Source organism: Strix uralensis, chromosome 2, assembly GCF_047716275.1.
Source record: "Strix uralensis isolate ZFMK-TIS-50842 chromosome 2, bStrUra1, whole genome shotgun sequence".
NCBI lineage: Eukaryota > Metazoa > Chordata > Aves > Strigiformes > Strigidae > Strix > Strix uralensis.
In genome coordinates this window covers 79955216-79971872 of record NC_133973.1, presented here as the reverse complement: position 1 = coordinate 79971872, position 16657 = coordinate 79955216, and the positions used below count along the sequence as shown (strand labels likewise).

At 46.0% G+C, this 16657-nt stretch overlaps 1 protein-coding gene and 1 long non-coding RNA gene across 4 annotated transcripts in view; one reads left to right on the top strand and one right to left on the bottom strand.

Annotated features, from left to right (window-relative positions):
* CLDN10 (claudin 10) overlaps nt 1-16657 on the top strand; it is a 60513-nt gene that overhangs the window by 34536 nt on the left and 9320 nt on the right. Inside the window, exon 1 of one of the 2 annotated variants that reach the window (XM_074859415.1) lies at nt 11698-12003. The exons of the other annotated variant lie outside the window; for it this stretch is intronic. Within the exon in view, the coding sequence (XP_074715516.1) occupies nt 11784-12003 (220 nt within the window). The 5' untranslated portion in view covers nt 11698-11783. Of the gene's footprint in view, nt 1-11697; nt 12004-16657 lie in introns of those variants that run through there. 2 annotated transcript variants of the gene reach the window in all.
* On the bottom strand, nt 4474-11409 carry LOC141940209 (uncharacterized). Of its 2 annotated transcripts, none has more exons than XR_012627919.1 (2): nt 11112-11409; nt 4474-6100 (listed from the first exon to the last, which is right to left on the bottom strand). It is a non-coding gene; the product is annotated as an uncharacterized LOC141940209 (long non-coding RNA). The 2 variants fall into 2 exon arrangements; XR_012627920.1 differs by lacking the exon at nt 11112-11409 and adding an exon at nt 7071-7267.

Genomic DNA, 16657 nt, shown 5'->3' with positions numbered 1-16657 from the left:
ACTGACTTGCCTCTTATGGTGTTGATCCTTTGCTGTTTCCAAAATAATAATAAAATCCACCAGGATCAGGCTTATAATGAAGAAAGAACCACTGGCAATTGGTTTTGGATGTGAACTATTTAGTGAGTTGGTCATAAGCAGACCTCATTCAAATAAGACTGTAAGTCGCTGGATGCACAGTGCAGAAATAATTGTGCAAACCAACGGCTGGCTGTTCTGAAGGAAGACACTAGGCAAAGCAGGACTACAGCAAATTTACATGAGCTGGCAACTTCATCCTTTTAATAGAAAATCTGGCAAGCTCTGCTGATGAGTACAAATTACTCCAGAATTATGCACATGAGAGTGATTATACAGGGCACCATCAAAGCTCTGGGTACTCCCAAGGTTACAAATATAATTGGACAGTAAAGTTAAAGTCACTGAATGTGATGGGACTCTAAAGTGAAAAATACCGTGCTGTAATGCTACAGACCACGCCCACAGAAATGCTGAACACTATCCTTATTACCCATCTCAGTATCAGGAAGGGCTTGAGATAGCTTATCTAGCCAGGCTTGGCTGCTGCCATAAAAGAAAAAAGTGAAATCAACATCAAATGCTGGAAACCAACAGGGAAAGAACCTCAGAAACACCTCTTCATTCAAGGCTACTGCAGCCCTATTGAAAACAAATGGAGATTACCCAAGTACCTTACTTCCCCATTACAAAAATCCCAGCTGTTGCACAAACAAACCAAGCCAGAATGTCATATCTCATCGTAACCCACTGTTTGAGTGGAACTGATGAAAGACAGCAACCTGCGATTCACAAATGGCTCATTTGGGAAATCTTCTCTAATGGATTAAACACACTAAAACAAGTTCTTACTAGCAAGAACACAAATAGTGTAGAAGGAGGAAAAAAATGTATGAAAAGCAAAATCCTAATGAAATTAATGTCCTGATGGGCATTTTCTGGCCATGGTTTTTTAAGGCAAAACTACAAAGGAAGTATCTCTCTGTTTTGTAAGTAAATCTGGATAATTCCTGATAAGTCTAATGAATTGCTGTAATTATTACATGCCCATCCCACTTCTAGTAATGAAAAATTCTAGGGATATACAGGTGGTGGGTAGTAGTATGTAGGAATATCTCATGCAGAAGAGATTCCGTGAATAAAGAGAAGCCCTGTGATCAGACATGATTTGTGGTCCCTAGTAGTAGATTTATGTAAGAAGAGGGAAAATAACATTTTTATCTGCAAAGGGGGGTTGGGTTACTCTAGTCTCCTCTACTTATCTTACTATTTTAAAAATTGGCTTCATCAATTCGTAGTGGTAATGCTTACTTATTGAGCTGCATAGGCATTTAATTTTGTTAAGAAAAGATGAAAAAGTGGTTGGTGGGGTTGTTGGCTAATAATTTTTCTCCTATATTGAGGAAATAGCAGTTTTGATAAGAGCCTGATCTCTCTTCCCTATTCTTAGACATAATATAAGGCAGGGATATAAAAAAGACTTTGTATCACATTCTTTAGAGAGAGATATATATGTGTGTGTGTGCATGTGCTTGTTTGCTTTGTTCTAAGATGTGACAGATTTTCTTTGTGAAAAATCAGTGATTGGAATTTTAGTCCATTTCCTAATCTGCAGAGCAAATTCTGTTCTCAGGGATGTGCATCCTAGTCTAATGGCTTTATTTTATTTACTCATGTATATTAATATATTCAATGATGCATGTGCCACATAAAGGACTAGAGATAATTTCTCGGCATGAAGAGTATGTGGCACGAATCGTTCCCCTAAGCACAGCTACAGCCTTTGATGTCCTCAAGGGAGGGCTTCCTCTGCTGAGTTCAAAGTTCAGAAGTTCAGAGGCACTTCTCATTAGAAATTAACCACGACACTTCAAAAATGAGAAAGGAACGACCTATTCCACGCCTGAAAAACTTGGCAGGGGCCCTCCTCACAAGCCAATAGACACCGGCATGCCAAGAAGTGTCTTGCAGAAGAAGGGTTGAGTTCCGGGGCAGCACAAACAGGAGAGTAACCTCCTACAGTCCTGCCTTGGAAAACATGTCCCCTTGGCTTCTCCAAGCCTGGTATGGAGATCAAGGTCTGCAACATGATCTGTAACAGGCTTTATTTACAGGTGTTAGTATTGCATGGACCACGTGGCAAATATCTAGCTGAATATCCATCCAGACAGGCACCATACCAGCCCACCCTTGGGGCATCATACCAGCCTCAGAGAGTTCAAGCAAATCTTTAACTTTCCTGTCTTTCTGGTGTGAGGTAGAAACCCCTAAGCTGACAGATGGATGTAGCAGGTTAATCACTGAAACACAGCTGGGCAAAGAGCCTGTCAGCCGCTAGGCGTGCATCCAAGGATGTGGCTGGTCCCTGCCAAACAGCAAGGAACACACCAGCACCTGTGAGGTTTGCCAGGCAACTGGGCAGTTTCTGCTTGCATGAGATGCTTGTCCATGGGAGCCACTGCTGGAGACGTGAAAGGGGTGGAGGGATGAGGGCTCAAAACCCGAGGACACCTGCAAGCTCAGCTACTCATGCTGCAACTCATTGGGATGAGAGCAGGAAGCCAATGTGTACAGTCAGGTGGGAGGCCTGGAGAGCCCAGGACAATATTGGGCTGGTGAAGTGGGTGAGCAGAGGCTGCTCAGTCAGTGTTCGAGGAGTGAGGCTTGCTAAAAAAAAATGAGAAAATAACTTTTACTGAACACGGGGGAGGATTACACTTTCCCTTTAACTGTTGCTTTTCCTTTCTATACTTTAAACTCAGTCCTCAAAAAACATCATTTCTTTCATTCTTTGTTCACGCTATGTAGAGCTGGGCAATAACACCTGCCTGAGTCTGGCGACCTTTGGCCAGCGTCCCCCTAGAAGCAGTGGCTTGAAACAGAGACATTGCAGGGCTCTGGGGGGAGAGACCGCAGGCAGGCGAGAGGGACTCGCGTTTTGGGTCATGCTTAAGCAAACCTCAGCCTGCAGAGGTGTCTGGCGCTGAGACTTGTGCTGCCAGAGCTGGAAAACTGTTGTGGCAGAGGTGGGTAAAAGCTCCTGCAATGTACAGGCAGCAAAAGGGTTCGGAGTAACCTCCAGGACATTACACTGGCTTGATGAGGATCCCAGCTTGAGGTTAGCTCCTGTTTGGGATGGGAGGAAAACTGAAACTGCTTCAGGCACATGATCTCAAAATCAATATTTTCACAGCTCAGGGCATGTGACGTGTCACCAAAACGTGCCCGGTGAGGACAATGGCTGGCACAGGACCGCAGGTTCACAAGGCTCTAGTGCGCTCCGTCACTGACCAGCCTGCGCACCAGCTGCTATAAGCTGATGCCTAGGCCAAGGGCAGTCCCTCTAGGTTTCCTTTACAGGCAAGAAAATTCCTCCCATAAATCTGCACATCTCCCAAAGATGCCCTGTATTTAATGGGACTGTGTAAACTGGAGGGGGGGGGGAGGGTAGGAAATTAATTTAACGAATAATTATGTTTTGCATTTCATGCTAAAGTAACGTATTTTGCATTAACAGTATATCCAGCAATAACACAAACACTTCCTGCAGCTGAATTTTAACATTTGTATCAGGTTCTTTAATGGATGCAGCAAACCTGTGGCTTTTGCATGCCAGGTTATGTCCTAACTCTCTCTTACCAAATCAGGTTTTTCCCGTATGTACATAGAAAAGTTAACACTTCCCAGAATACCACATGAAAAATGCTCTAGGCCATCTTTCCAAATAAACCCTTAATCCCCAGACATCACCGAAAGTCATTTTTGTCAATAGTGCACTATCCCGTAGAAAAACAGAGTAGTCGGTATAATAAGTACAGGTGTCTCCAACTTCATTGCTTGGCATATACCGGCATTTTTATTTCATTACTATTTGTCAAGCGATCTACAATCAAAAGCAACCACCTTGTCACACAGAGACTTCTGAAATTTATGAATTTGCTGTTGGAAGGTTTTCTGATTCCTACCTACATGTAGCACATGAGATAACTACACCAGACACTGGGAAAGAAAAAGAAACTAAATTTTCCCAGAGCTGGCATAAAGATATTGCTTCATTATCCCATTTTCTCCCACTTTACAACTTTGTTTCCTGAAAAACAGTGCAGTGCTTTAAATATAAAGCCACATAAAAGACTTACCACCAAAATCAGAAACATTGACCATGTGCATGAGGCATCATTCAGTGCTGCAATTTCCCTTGCAAATTGGACTTAAGCCAAAACTGTTTAAGAATTTCTCATTTTCTAAAAGTTGAAATGCATTTCTGACATGAAAAAAGACTTTACATAGTTTTAATGCTAAATTCTCAAAAGTGATGCTGCCCTTCTTCACCTGACTTGCAGCTAAAATGAATTAAAAAGCTAGAACAAACATCTAAATGAGCCACTGAAATAAAGAGCTGAGAAAAGACACTTCAACAAAGAGGAAAACAGAAAAACACAGTGCACACCTGAATCTCTATCAGTGGAAAAAGTTTAATTTCTTTACAAGGGCAATGGCAAGGTAGAACTACTGTAATGCAATGAAAGAAAAATATTTTCAGTATGGGAACATGAAAGCATTAACATAACAGGCAGAGCACATTGTGTCCTGTCCTTGGCAAATGTCTTGTTGGCTACTGTGGACTGTGATCCAGCAAAAATAAGCAGTCCAAATGAATTTTCTCCTAGGTAATACACTGCTTCATTTACTACATGCAGTAGATACCAGCAGAGTATTTTCTCGAGAGTCAGCACTGGGGCATGACATTGCACTGAGGAATAGGAAGACCCCATGCTGCACACAAATTGCACACAAAATGAGCCGAAGCACTGCTTGGCACACTAAAAAACTTCTGAGTACATTTGATCCATTTGATTTTTGACAAGGCAGTGCTTTCAGAAGACAGGAAGGTGGGGGGAACCTGATCATGTCCCCCAGTGCACACATGCTCTCATCAGCATCTGTTTTTCAGGTGTTTTCTTCTCCTCAGATCTTATTACTGTCAGTTTTATTTGTGATACCTTAAGTTCAGCAAGTTCAAATTTGATTTTAAACATCCTCTTTATCCAAGAGCTTCTGCACCTGCCGGCAGCCCCCCTTTTCGCTGGAGGGTTTTACCCACTTCTGTCAAACCAGTCTGGCTATCACTTCTATTTCAAATACACACACCATTTCAGAAAACAGATCAAACCAGTAGATCAAGAGAAGCAGTATTGCTGATGGATCGAATGCATGTTCATTTCAAACTGTTTATCAATGCTGTTGAATCTGTATTGATCAAAAAAAGTCACATATTATTTTCTTATTCCCTTTGTTGCTGAGTTGCTTGAGCATGTTGATCTAAGTCAGCTTTTAACTCTGCTTTGTCACCGTGACCTTTTTTGATCCCAGCCCATTTGCTCTCAAATTAAATCACGTTACAGAAGCTGCTTTGCTCCAGATTGTGGTTTCGTGCTCTTAGTTAAATGAAATCTTTCTATGCCACCAGCTGGGACAACTGGTGCCTGATAAACAGTGGGGTCAGAGATGGTAAACCACAATACCCTCTTCATGGCACAACACTTCTCTGAGCAAATAAGGGGCCACTGTGGGAATTGAGAAGAGGAACCGGAGGAGGGCATGGGGAAGAGCTTCCTTGCACATGGAGATAATGGTGGGAAGGTATAAGGCAGACGCTCATCTTCATCTGTCTCCCCTTCCTCCCAGCTGGCAACTAGGACAAATCTGTGCTGAGGGCTAGGCTGTACCTAAGCAGGGCTAAGTACAAAGACCATGGTGTAAATTATCACTCCTCGCCCATGCTCTCCTGCAGTTTATTTCTGCGTCCTCCAGGGTGTTTGCCATGACTGCCAGTCACCTCACACGGTGTCATCTCCTCAAGTGCTGTCTCCAGTTGCTACCACCTCCTATGAGCTGAAGCACATGTTTATTGGTTTTGCTTTTTGCATCCACTCGAGAAATGAGTCCTTCTTTTCCAGAAGCTCATCTCTTCTCCTCATCCCCGCTCCACTGTCTCGTGAAGGGTATTACACTGGCAGAGCTAAAGGCCTCTGTGCCGTGCTCTCCACTTTGGGTTTTCTTTGGCATATCCAAAGGCAACCTCAAACAAAAAAGGATGACCATTAGAAAAATTTCCCCATGTGTCAACAGCTAGAAAAGTAGTTCAATGTACTGCTGTTATGAACTAAAACACACATATCTGTGAAAAGAAGATTTCAGTATGTGAGCCAAACAACAGGGTAGCAGGGACCACATGCAATCATGTTCTGAGCATAACACGTAATATGTAATCATTAGTGCACCAGTGCGCCACTTAGAGTTATAAGACGACAGATGTATCCCAGTGCTACTTTATTTGCTTCAGTGAGGTAACAAAATCATAGGGTAGTAGAATCATTCAGGTTAGAAGGGACCTCCAGAGGTCATCTATTCCAAAACACGTCTAATCAGATGGGCTTGTTTAGGACTGTGTCCAGTTAAGTCTTGAACACCTCCAAGGAGGGACATCCCACAGCCTCTCTGCACAGCCTGCTCCACTGCTTGACCATCCTCATGGTAAACAATTTTTTCCTAATACCTAATGGGAATTTCCCACGTTCTGACTCCCGCCCCTTGTCCTGTTGCTATGCTCATCCCAGAGGGTCGGCTCCAGCTTTTCCGAGTCCTCCAACTGGGAGCTATCCTGGTGCCTGTAAAAGATGACAGACTCCCTGTGGCCAGATCTACCAAGTGCTCAGGAAATGGCAGAGACCAGCTGTGGCACACAAGGGCAGAGGATGTGCTTGGTGGGAAAGCATTCCTGCTCCGGGAACACCAGGGTCTCAACTCTGGCTTGCAGCTCAGCCACCGGTCAGGACTCAACAACTTCATCTTTATGGCTCACTTCTGAACACTGGCTGCTTTGGAAAGACATTTGCTTATCTGTCTGCCTCCCACCTCAATTAAATCCTTTTAAATTCCATTAGATACAGTATTCTTTTATTTTGCAAACACTTTGTAAATCACATTACATAGGGCCACATGTTCTAAAAATCAGTTCAAAAGTTTCCCTCCTTTACACTGTGACCTACCTGGGTTTAGAGAAACTTAATTTGATGTGGAGGCAACTTCTGAATGCCAAGAGCTGCACCTGTGCTGTTGGCCAGGTGGAATGCACCTCCAGTAAAGTAGGAGATGCACTTCTTCACATTTCCTGCTTAGTTTGTTAAACAGGTTATATCTATTTTTAAAAGCATTGTATTACAAACTTTCAGGCAACAACACAGGCTTTTTTCAACAAAATTAAGCCAAGCTGAAAAAAAAAAAAGAAGAAATAATGCATTAATCTTGGTGTCAAGAAACAAAGTCTGTAATGTCCAAACGCACTGCACGGAATGGGAGAGGGGAAAGTTTATTGGCTCATGGAATGCAATTTTTCACTCCTTTAAAATGCTCTGGGTTGTCACTTCCTATTAATTTTTCACTTTTTGTTACGTAATATATGAACCGCATAGCTTAAAGTCATTCTTGTCCTGGCAGTTTACAAAAGACGTGCAGTAATTTCATTTAATTCCATTTCTGATAGCTTAAGAAAAACAACAGTGACAACATCAGCAAGGACTCGTGTTTATTAACTGATGTTTCCCACTATGATGGATTTTTTTTTTAGGCAACACAGAAACATTCCTTTGTCTACTCTCCTTTGGAGAAGAGGATCTAGCTGCTCAATTTTTAGGCAGCTCTTTTTGTTCTGCACAATGCAGAACACCATGCAAGCCTCCCCATTTTACAGTTGTGTTAATCTCCTCTAATGCATATGCAAATTTCAGGTTTATTCGCCAGATCTATCACTGACAGCAGACCTGACCTTGCCCAGGTGATGACACTCTTGTAAGACTGGCTATATCCCCCGCATGTCTGCCTTAGCTTTTCAGTATTCAAATTCTCAGGGAAACCCTAGCAAACAAGGAAGTTGTCTTTCAGCCTTAGAAAAATAAAGTTGGGGGTTTTTTTCCTTTTGCACAAGTGCTCTAGGCACCCTGGAAATCATAACATGGCAGAGCTAGGAAAGAGTCTCAAGTTGCCCAACCTATGGATGGTAAATTTACAAGAAAAATTACTCCAGGACAGTGGCATGACGACCCTGGCCTGCTTATCCTGGCTGCAGAACAAATGCTGTTGTCATCCAGTGTTTAAATTACGAGGCAATAATGATTGCTTGTGGTTTTGATCCTGCAATAATATCCTGTATTCCAGACTTGGGAGCAAAACCATTTCTGAAGGACTCTTCTGTACACAGTAATACAATAAACCTTTGTATGTTCTAAAAATCCAACTATTGAATAATATTCCATTCTGATTAGTAAAATATATGTAGTTTAAAAATCTTGGGAGTCAGGGAAGGTCCCTGCTGACTGGAAGCTAGCCAATGTTATACCAGTTAACAAGAAGGGCATGAGGGACGACGCAGGAAACTACAGACCTGTTGGTCTAACCTCAGTTCCTGGAAAAATTATGAAGAAGACTGGGTGCTATTGAATGGCATTTAAAAAACAATGCAGTCATCAGGCACAGTCAACATGGGTTCACAAAGGGAAAGTCCTGTTTAACTAATGTGATATCCTTCTATGATAAGGTCACCCACCTAGTGGATGAAGGGAAGGAGGTGGATGTAGTTTTTCTGGATTTTAGTAAGACTTTTGATACTGTCCCTCACAGAATCCTTCTGGACAAGTTGTCCACCTGTGGGATACGCAGGTTCATGGTGCTGGCTAAAGGCCAGAGCTCAAAGGATTGTACTGAATGGGGCTACATCTGCCTAGTGACTGGTCACCAGCAATGTTCTTCAGGGCTCACTTCTAGGGCCAGTTCTGATCAATATCTTTATCTTTATCAACAATCTTGATGCAGGAGTTGAATGCATTATTAGCGAGTTTGCTGATAATACCAAACTGGAAGGTGCTGTTGACTCTCTTGATGGACAAGAGGCCTTGCAGAGGGATCTAGATAGATTGGAGCATTGGGCAATCACCAGTGGGATGAAATTTAACAAGTCCAAATGCCGGATTCTGTACCTGTGACAGAGTAACACTGGGCCCAAGTATAAATTGGCAGAGAAGTGGCTGGAGAGCAGCCCTGCAGAAAGGGATCTGGGGGTGCTGGTCAACAGCAGGATCAGTGTGAGTCAGCAGTGTGCCCTGGCAGCCAAGAGGGCAAACCACATCCTGGGGTGTGTCAAACAGCATAACCAGCCGGTCAAAAGAGGTGATCATCCCACTGTATGTAGTGTTGGTGCGGCCTCAAACGAAGCACAACCAACAGGTCGAGGGAGGTGATTCTCCGCCTCTACTCTGCTCTCATGAGACCCCACCTGGAGTGCTGTGTCCAGCTCCAGGGACCCAACATAGGAAGGACATGGAGCTGCTCAAGCGGGTCCAGAGGAGGCCACGAAGATGATCAGGGGGTGGAGCACCTCCCTTATGAGGACAGGCTGAGAGAGTTGGGGTTGTCATGCCTGAAGAAGAGAAGGCTCCAGGGAGACCTTATAGCAGCCCCCTTAAAGACCCCCTTAAAGGGGTCCTACAGGAAAGATGGGGAGGCACTTATTTGGGAGTGTAGGGATTGGACAAGGGGTAATGGTTTTAAACTGAAAGTGGGTATATTTAGATTACCTATAGGGAAGAAATTCTTCACTATGAGGGTGGTAAGGCACCGGAACAGGTTGTCTGGAGAAGTTGTGGCTGCTCCCTCCCTAGAAGTGTTCAAGACCAGGCTGGACGGGGCTTTGAGCAACCTGGTCTAGTGGAAGGTGTTCCTGCCCATGGCAGGGCGGATGAACTAGATGATCTTTAAGGTCCCTTTCAGCACACTGAAAACTTCTGATGGGCCCTGGACAAAATTTGCCTAGACACTAGTCCCTGGATTCAACAAGCTTTACACCACCAAAGCAGCCTTATCAACAAAAGGTGAGCTCCCCACATCAAGAAAACACAATGACCCAGACCGGGACTCAAGTCTTCTACCTCAGACCAGATTAGATCCCAGCTGATAGCTGCTTGGATTGACCTAGCTTTCCACCGCCAAGAGAAATCCAGTCTGCAAGACCTCAAAGTGCTATGATGGGGAAAAATATTTAAAAAACCCCTTTTTTTTCTTTACTGCTGCCATGCCCTACAATAAATAGATCATAATGTTGTGTAGATGGGACTTGGATCTACAGTCATGCCCCTGCCCTGTTCCTTGAGTCAGAAGCACTTCTCTGTGTCCCAAAGTGAGCTCTGGCTACAGTCTAATACCATAGCAGAGTGCGGCTCACCCACATCCAGACCCTTTCTCTTTCTTTTCTCCCTCTTTTCCCTCCTGAGGAGAGGAGATGACATCTTGGCATAGAGGTTGAATGGGAGCTGTAGTATATTCCATGCCCAATGCTGCTGTGCAAACAAGCCTACTGCTTGCTTTCACCTCTCCCTCTTCCCTGCCAGTGCCCCTGTGTGTCACCTGCAAGTCGGAGGGTACCAAGGAAGCAGAGAGTAGGCAGAGAGCTATCGCATCAGTAAAACGCAGCTGTGGACCCCATTGTATCCTGCTGGGGCATTAACAGATCAACAAACAGCCTGTTCCCACTGAGCTCTGACACACATCCAAGGGTACGCCTAACTCTAGCTGGGTTTTTTTTTTTTTTAAACGTCTATAAGGTGATTACATCCGGGTTTGTGTCCACACAGCAAAACCAAAGAGCTTTCATCATAAGAATAATGATGGAAATGTGGCTTCTTATCCTCCAGTGATTGCCTGTTTGGCAAAAAGGTTTAGAAAATGTAACAATAGTTTTGGAATAAATAGGAGGAAAGTAAAGACCAGCAGTGTACTTTCCACATCAATGGCAAATATACTACTGATGTGGAAAGTAAACACCTTCAAACAAGAGAAGAAGCCGCGGTGAATAACTTTACACCTGTGAGCTGCAGGCTCGAATGCCAGTGCATTAAGACCGAGGTAGAAAATCCCAAGTTCACCACCTCGCATTGCAAAACCAGCTATTAAAAGCTGTATCGTCTGTGGCCAGATAATAACAAGAGGCCAGCTGAAATTCAGAGGATTATAAAACCTTGCTACGTATTTGAAACGCTTACCTGCTTGTATGAATACGGAGCGCTCCATACGGTCGGCAGGCCTGTATTCTACAAGCATTGCTCAAAACTACCCCCCTGGCAACGCTATTCGGGGGGGGGCAGGGGGTTGCCTGCATGCAGAACGAGATGCAAACCTGAAAACTATTGAGAAAACGCTACGGAAGCTCCTGCCAGGCTGCTGCCCGCCCTTGCCATGCCCTGCAACGCTCACCTGCAGGGAAGGAGACACTAAAGCCTCATTAGAGGCCGCGTCGCTGTTTGTTTGTTTTCGAGTCTGTTTTTTATTGCCACCCCGTGGAGCGCCGCGCACCCCAACTCCCGCCCTGCCGGGGGCACCCCGGGGGCAGCACCGCCCCCCCCAACTCCGGCCCTGCCGGGGGGACCCCGGGGGCAGCACCCCCCCCCACTCCCGCCCTGCCGGGGGGACCCCGGCGAGGCGCGGCGGGGTCGGGCGGGAGGGGGCGGCCCGGGGGCTCCGGGAGCTCCCTCCGCTGATTGGGCTCCGCGGCCCGGGGCGGCCACCGCCGCCGCCACCGCCCCGCTCCGCTCCGCCCGCTGCCGCCGCCGCCGGGACTCAGCTGCTGCCGGGCTGCCGCCGCCACCGCGGCTCCGCGCCGCCTGCCCGCCCGCTGCCCGCCGCTGCCCGCCCGCTGCCTGCCTGCTGCCGGGCCCATGGCGAGCACGTCGGCGGAGATCATCGCCTTCCTGCTGACCATCTCGGGCTGGGTGCTGGTCTCCTCCACGCTGCCCACCGACTACTGGAAGGTGTCCACCATCGACGGCACGGTCATCACCACCGCCACCTTCTGGGCCAACCTCTGGAAGACCTGCGTGACCGACTCCACCGGCGTCTCCAACTGCAAGGACTTCCCATCCATGCTGGCGCTGGACGGTCAGGCTCCCGCCGACCCCCATCCCAACTCCACACCCCACCCCCCCCCCCTCCCCCTACGTGGTGGTGTGCGGGACCGGGGGGGCTCCGGGGCTCCCCCCGGAGCCGGCGGGGGCGAGCGCGGCGCCTCGGTGGGGCTGGCGGGCAGCGGGGGGTCGGGGCGCGGCGAGCGGGGCCGGCGGGGGCGGCGGGGACCCCGGCGGCGGCGGTGGCTCCCACGCGGGCTCGTGGGCAAGTGCCGTCGGGTCCCCTAGCAGGTGGCAGCTCGCTGCTTGCAGGCGCCCGTAGAAGTGGGGTTTTTCCCCTAAAACCCACCGATTGAGTTTATATTTGGTGCCTGAGTGTCCGTTTCGGCCCCTCTTGCTGTCGCTACCTGCTTTTTTTTTTTCCCCCACGGAAGACGCTGTGCGTGTGGATTTGACACAAGAAGAATGTAGGCAAATTTTTCTGGCCGATTTATTTTCCGTCTGTCGTGACATTCCTCTTTTTTATGGTTTTGCCAGCCGTGCAACGGTCGGTGGAGAAGAACAAGCCTTGGCGTCATTTTGTTTTAATTAATGTTCCTTTGCTTTTTTTTGCTAAGCAGTTATTAACTCGGGTGTAATTGCTTCATTGATAAATGACAGCGTAAAAGCTTGGGGCAGTAAGGGATGCAAAGGTATGCTAAAGCGATGCATAGCTCTGCTTAGATTTAGGGCAGTGTGAATTTGAAGCAAAGCTGGGAGTTTTGCTGTAGTGCCTGAAACCAAACACTGACTTGGTGCTGCATTTCTTCCCTGGTTAAGGGGAAACATTTTTGCCCTTTAAGGAAGCCCTACTGGGAAACAGGGTCACTGCAGGAAATCTTCACAACTCAACTTTTAGTTGATTAATCCGCACTGATTGTGGCTGGCAGAAACAGTGGAAGTGCAGATGGCATCGGTTTTATAGCCTCAGGAATGACTGTAAAGAAAGGCATGAAAGGTTTTTAAAATTACGGCACCTTTTCCAAGTATTTATAGTTGTAAATTAATAAAATATACAGTGTCCCAGTGGCTTTGATACAAAAATTCAGGTCTACTGTTCAACGGTCTGGCCAGACACTCCCTTTGCACTGGAGCCTGAGAGTGGATTTTGGTGTGAAAGGTTTGTTTAAAAGGAAAAGAAAGTCTGTTAAATCACTAACAGAGATTAATATAACAGGGATTAACATTATCACAAAGCTAATTCATACCAGTATCAGAAAACCTTTAATCTCTGTATGTACAAAGGGCTAAAAGAAGTCAAGATACTAAAAAGAGATCACACAGGCAACCCTTAAGCATCACTTTTGCAGGATGCTTCCCTTGGGTAGAGAAGTACTGTTCCCCAGACCTTTTTCTGACCCAGCCCCACAGTGATAGAGGGGTTTGCCATTCCTGCAAAAGGGTGAGAGGGCTGGCTGGCCTCTGCTGGCATCAGTCACCCTACAGCCGAGCGTGACAGCTGAGAACGTGGTTTCCAGGCTTGGCCAAGGAGCTGTGGTCTGTGTGCAGGCGGGCATGGAGTGATCGCTGGTGCGTAACCTTTTGGATCCACCGAATCTATTGTTTAAGCTGTTCTTTTAGTTCTGGGTTAATCTATTTTCACAGTAAGAAAAGCGTAGCTGCAAAGTGTGCAGAATTTGGAACATTTAAAATTCCAAAAAGAAAAAGAAACTTGACAGCAAAGTCCTTGCCACCTCTTCCTCCAAACTCCTGTGCATTGAAACCTTGTGTGTTGGGTAACAGGTTCCACCTGCCCAAGGAATGAGTTTCTGAGGCACCTTCTGCACAGTGAAACAGCCACCCGAGCACTATCTCATTTTGGACAGAAGTGAGTCCAAAATGCACATCTGGAAGGGCCTTATCCCACCCTCCTGGCCAGACTGCTTATCATTAGTGGAAGGTTCTTGGCTTCAGTGTTTCTCAGTAACATCTCTAAACGCTGTGGGGCCAGACCTTGGTACCCAGGCACGATGCGAATGAAAGGCAGGCTGGAGAGGGAGTAACATAACCCTCACAGCAGAGGCCATGCGAGCTGGGGTGGGGCAGAGGGGCAGCCACCAGAGTCAGAGGTGCTTTCAGTAGCTAGCCTAGCCCAGAGTCCCGTCCTCGCCGTTACGGGCTCTCCTGGGAACCCATTAGCACCTGACAGTGGGTGTGTACATCCCCTTTTTGCCCCAACCCTTGCACAGTGCAGGAGCGTACTTCAGGGTTAGAGTGTGTCACGCATACCTTAGAAGGATTTGTATGTCAGCATGAAGCCGAATTTGCCTCAGCCTTCAAGTAGCCTCTCCGTTCCCTCCTCTTCCTCTTTGCACAGACTACGTGGCTAAGCTGAATCCCCTTCCCTGTGATTGGGAACATGGACCTTCCTCACTCCATCCTCAGGTGGGGGACTCAGAAGGCACAAAAAAGGAGACATCGGTCTTCCCATTTTCGCTGAGGTGCTTGTGAGCAGAAACAGTTACTCTGTAGAGATGCACATAGTGATAATGTGTTGCTCTCCTTGAAATGGTAGGGCAGGACTGGGAAATTACTAGAAATATTTTTGTTGTCTCAGGGAAAGGTGGCTCTGCTCCACTCCTTCCTTATGTAGATGGAGAGGGTTTGCCTTGCAGAGCAGTTCCTCTTCTATGGCAATGGTTTTTTGTCCAATCAGAAACCTCAGAGTTTTGCTGGACTTCTTGTCCAGAGAGACCGCTCAGGTCTGCCGGAGGATCAGAGGCAAAACGAGGGGGTAAGAAATCGGGCTATCACCATGCCAGTTGCTGGGGCTCTCTTGTGGGATGCAGAAGTCCTTCCTTCTTCAGAAACAGTGTCATAGTTTGAGTCAGGAGTGATCCGGAGATGGTTCCCCATTACCCTTGTTTTGGTTTGCATCACGGAGCGATCTTGGACTGTGCTCCCCAGATTGCTGTAGGGTGGCCTGGCAGCAGGGCTGCCCCAAAGGCTTTCAGGCCATCACTCCATCACATGAGCGGCCACCAGAGAAAATTGCACGTGGTGCCCTTCCACCTTTATGCATTCCTGTGCAAGAAATTGATTTGGCCAGTCCTTGTTAAGGGCTCAGCCCCACATTCTGTATGCAAGCAAAAATATTCTTGCTGTCTGTGGGACTTATGATCATTTTGGGTTTGCGTTTGTGCACTACTGGTCATAGGTGGAAACTTAGTGATGAAACCACCTACCCAAAAGAGGGCCTATCAGTTCCCATGTTTCCAACAGTGGATCCGATGACCTTTTTCAAGAACTAAACAAAAATTACTTATGAGCTAAAAGAAGGTAATAGAGCTTAGAAAAACATACAAAAGCAATGGGTGTGTACTTTTAGAAGGAATCTGTGCTGTATCTGAAGGCAACCTCTTATACTTCACATGATGGAGACTGCAGGATGCCACCAGAGGCATTTATTGTGAAAGTGACAGTCTTCAGAACTGTATATATATTTTTTCTCTGACTGTCATATGATAGGAATATATGCGTTCCTCCTAACTCTTTATGAGCATCAGGAGCAGTGAGGCAAGAAAGATGAAGATCTAACAAGATTAATTTGGATGCAAGACAAAACACATTTGTTTAAAAAAAAAACCCACTTTGAAATAGGTTTCTCTTGGAATGCTGCTAAACATGACTTTATGAGTAATGCATGTTTGTCTGCTTGTCTGTTTAAAACATGGCTTTTTGTTGCTTGGGACCTTCATTTGGGTGGTTAATATGTACATGACAAGCTTTCTACAGGACTTGCTGTAAATATTGACAGTAATCTTTTGGAAAGGGGACATCTTTGGTCTTGAGTGGAGGAGTGTAAAGAAATAGGCAGCTCCTGCATTATAAGCCTTGGTAAGCAAGGTAATGTTCTTACTTTCTAGGAAGCAAAGCAAAAGTCACAGCCAAACGCTATACAGAGTTTTAACCTAGGGTCCAAGCAATAGGATGCTGGATTTGGAGAGAAGGTTGATTTCACCCTTTCATTCTTCCTAGTCAGCCTAGTGGGACTAACAGAGTCTTCTGCTCTTCCACATTACTGGTGTAGATTGTGATTTTTTTTTTTTTTTTCCATACGTTTTGTTTCAAAACTGCGTGCCAGTTGGATGATTGCTGTGGTGAACTGAAACAAGTCCTGCTGTGGCTGGCCTGCGCAATTCGGTGAAATATTTAGTGAGGAAGGTTATTCATTCAGCAGAACCGAGCAGTCCTCCAGCTCATGCTGTTTATAATTGAAAATGATTTCTGGGTGAGTGAGTTAATTATTTCTTACTGTCTCACTACCCTCTACCTATACTAAAACTGTGCATTGACCTTCAGGAACAGCTGAATTTCAGCCCAGTGGTTCCTAGCATATTCTGGTTATTTTGGTTGGGGTGAATATTTACTGTTTCTCCTAGGAGATTCAGACATAACTAAAAGTTTAGAGGACCTCTGGGTAAATATGTTCATGGTTCAGCACTTTAATGTGTCAATTAGCTACTAACAGTGTCAATAAATTGGACCTGTCAAAAATAATAGCTTCCTTGCCAGTCTTCATCCCCTGCTTTACCTGTGTGCTACAAGAAATGCATTATACACTGCCAAAAGTAGTAAAAGCCAACTTTTCCGTGCCTATAGCAAAAATTAACAAAGCAAGGCTGCTTTCTTCAGATTGGGTCTTGCAC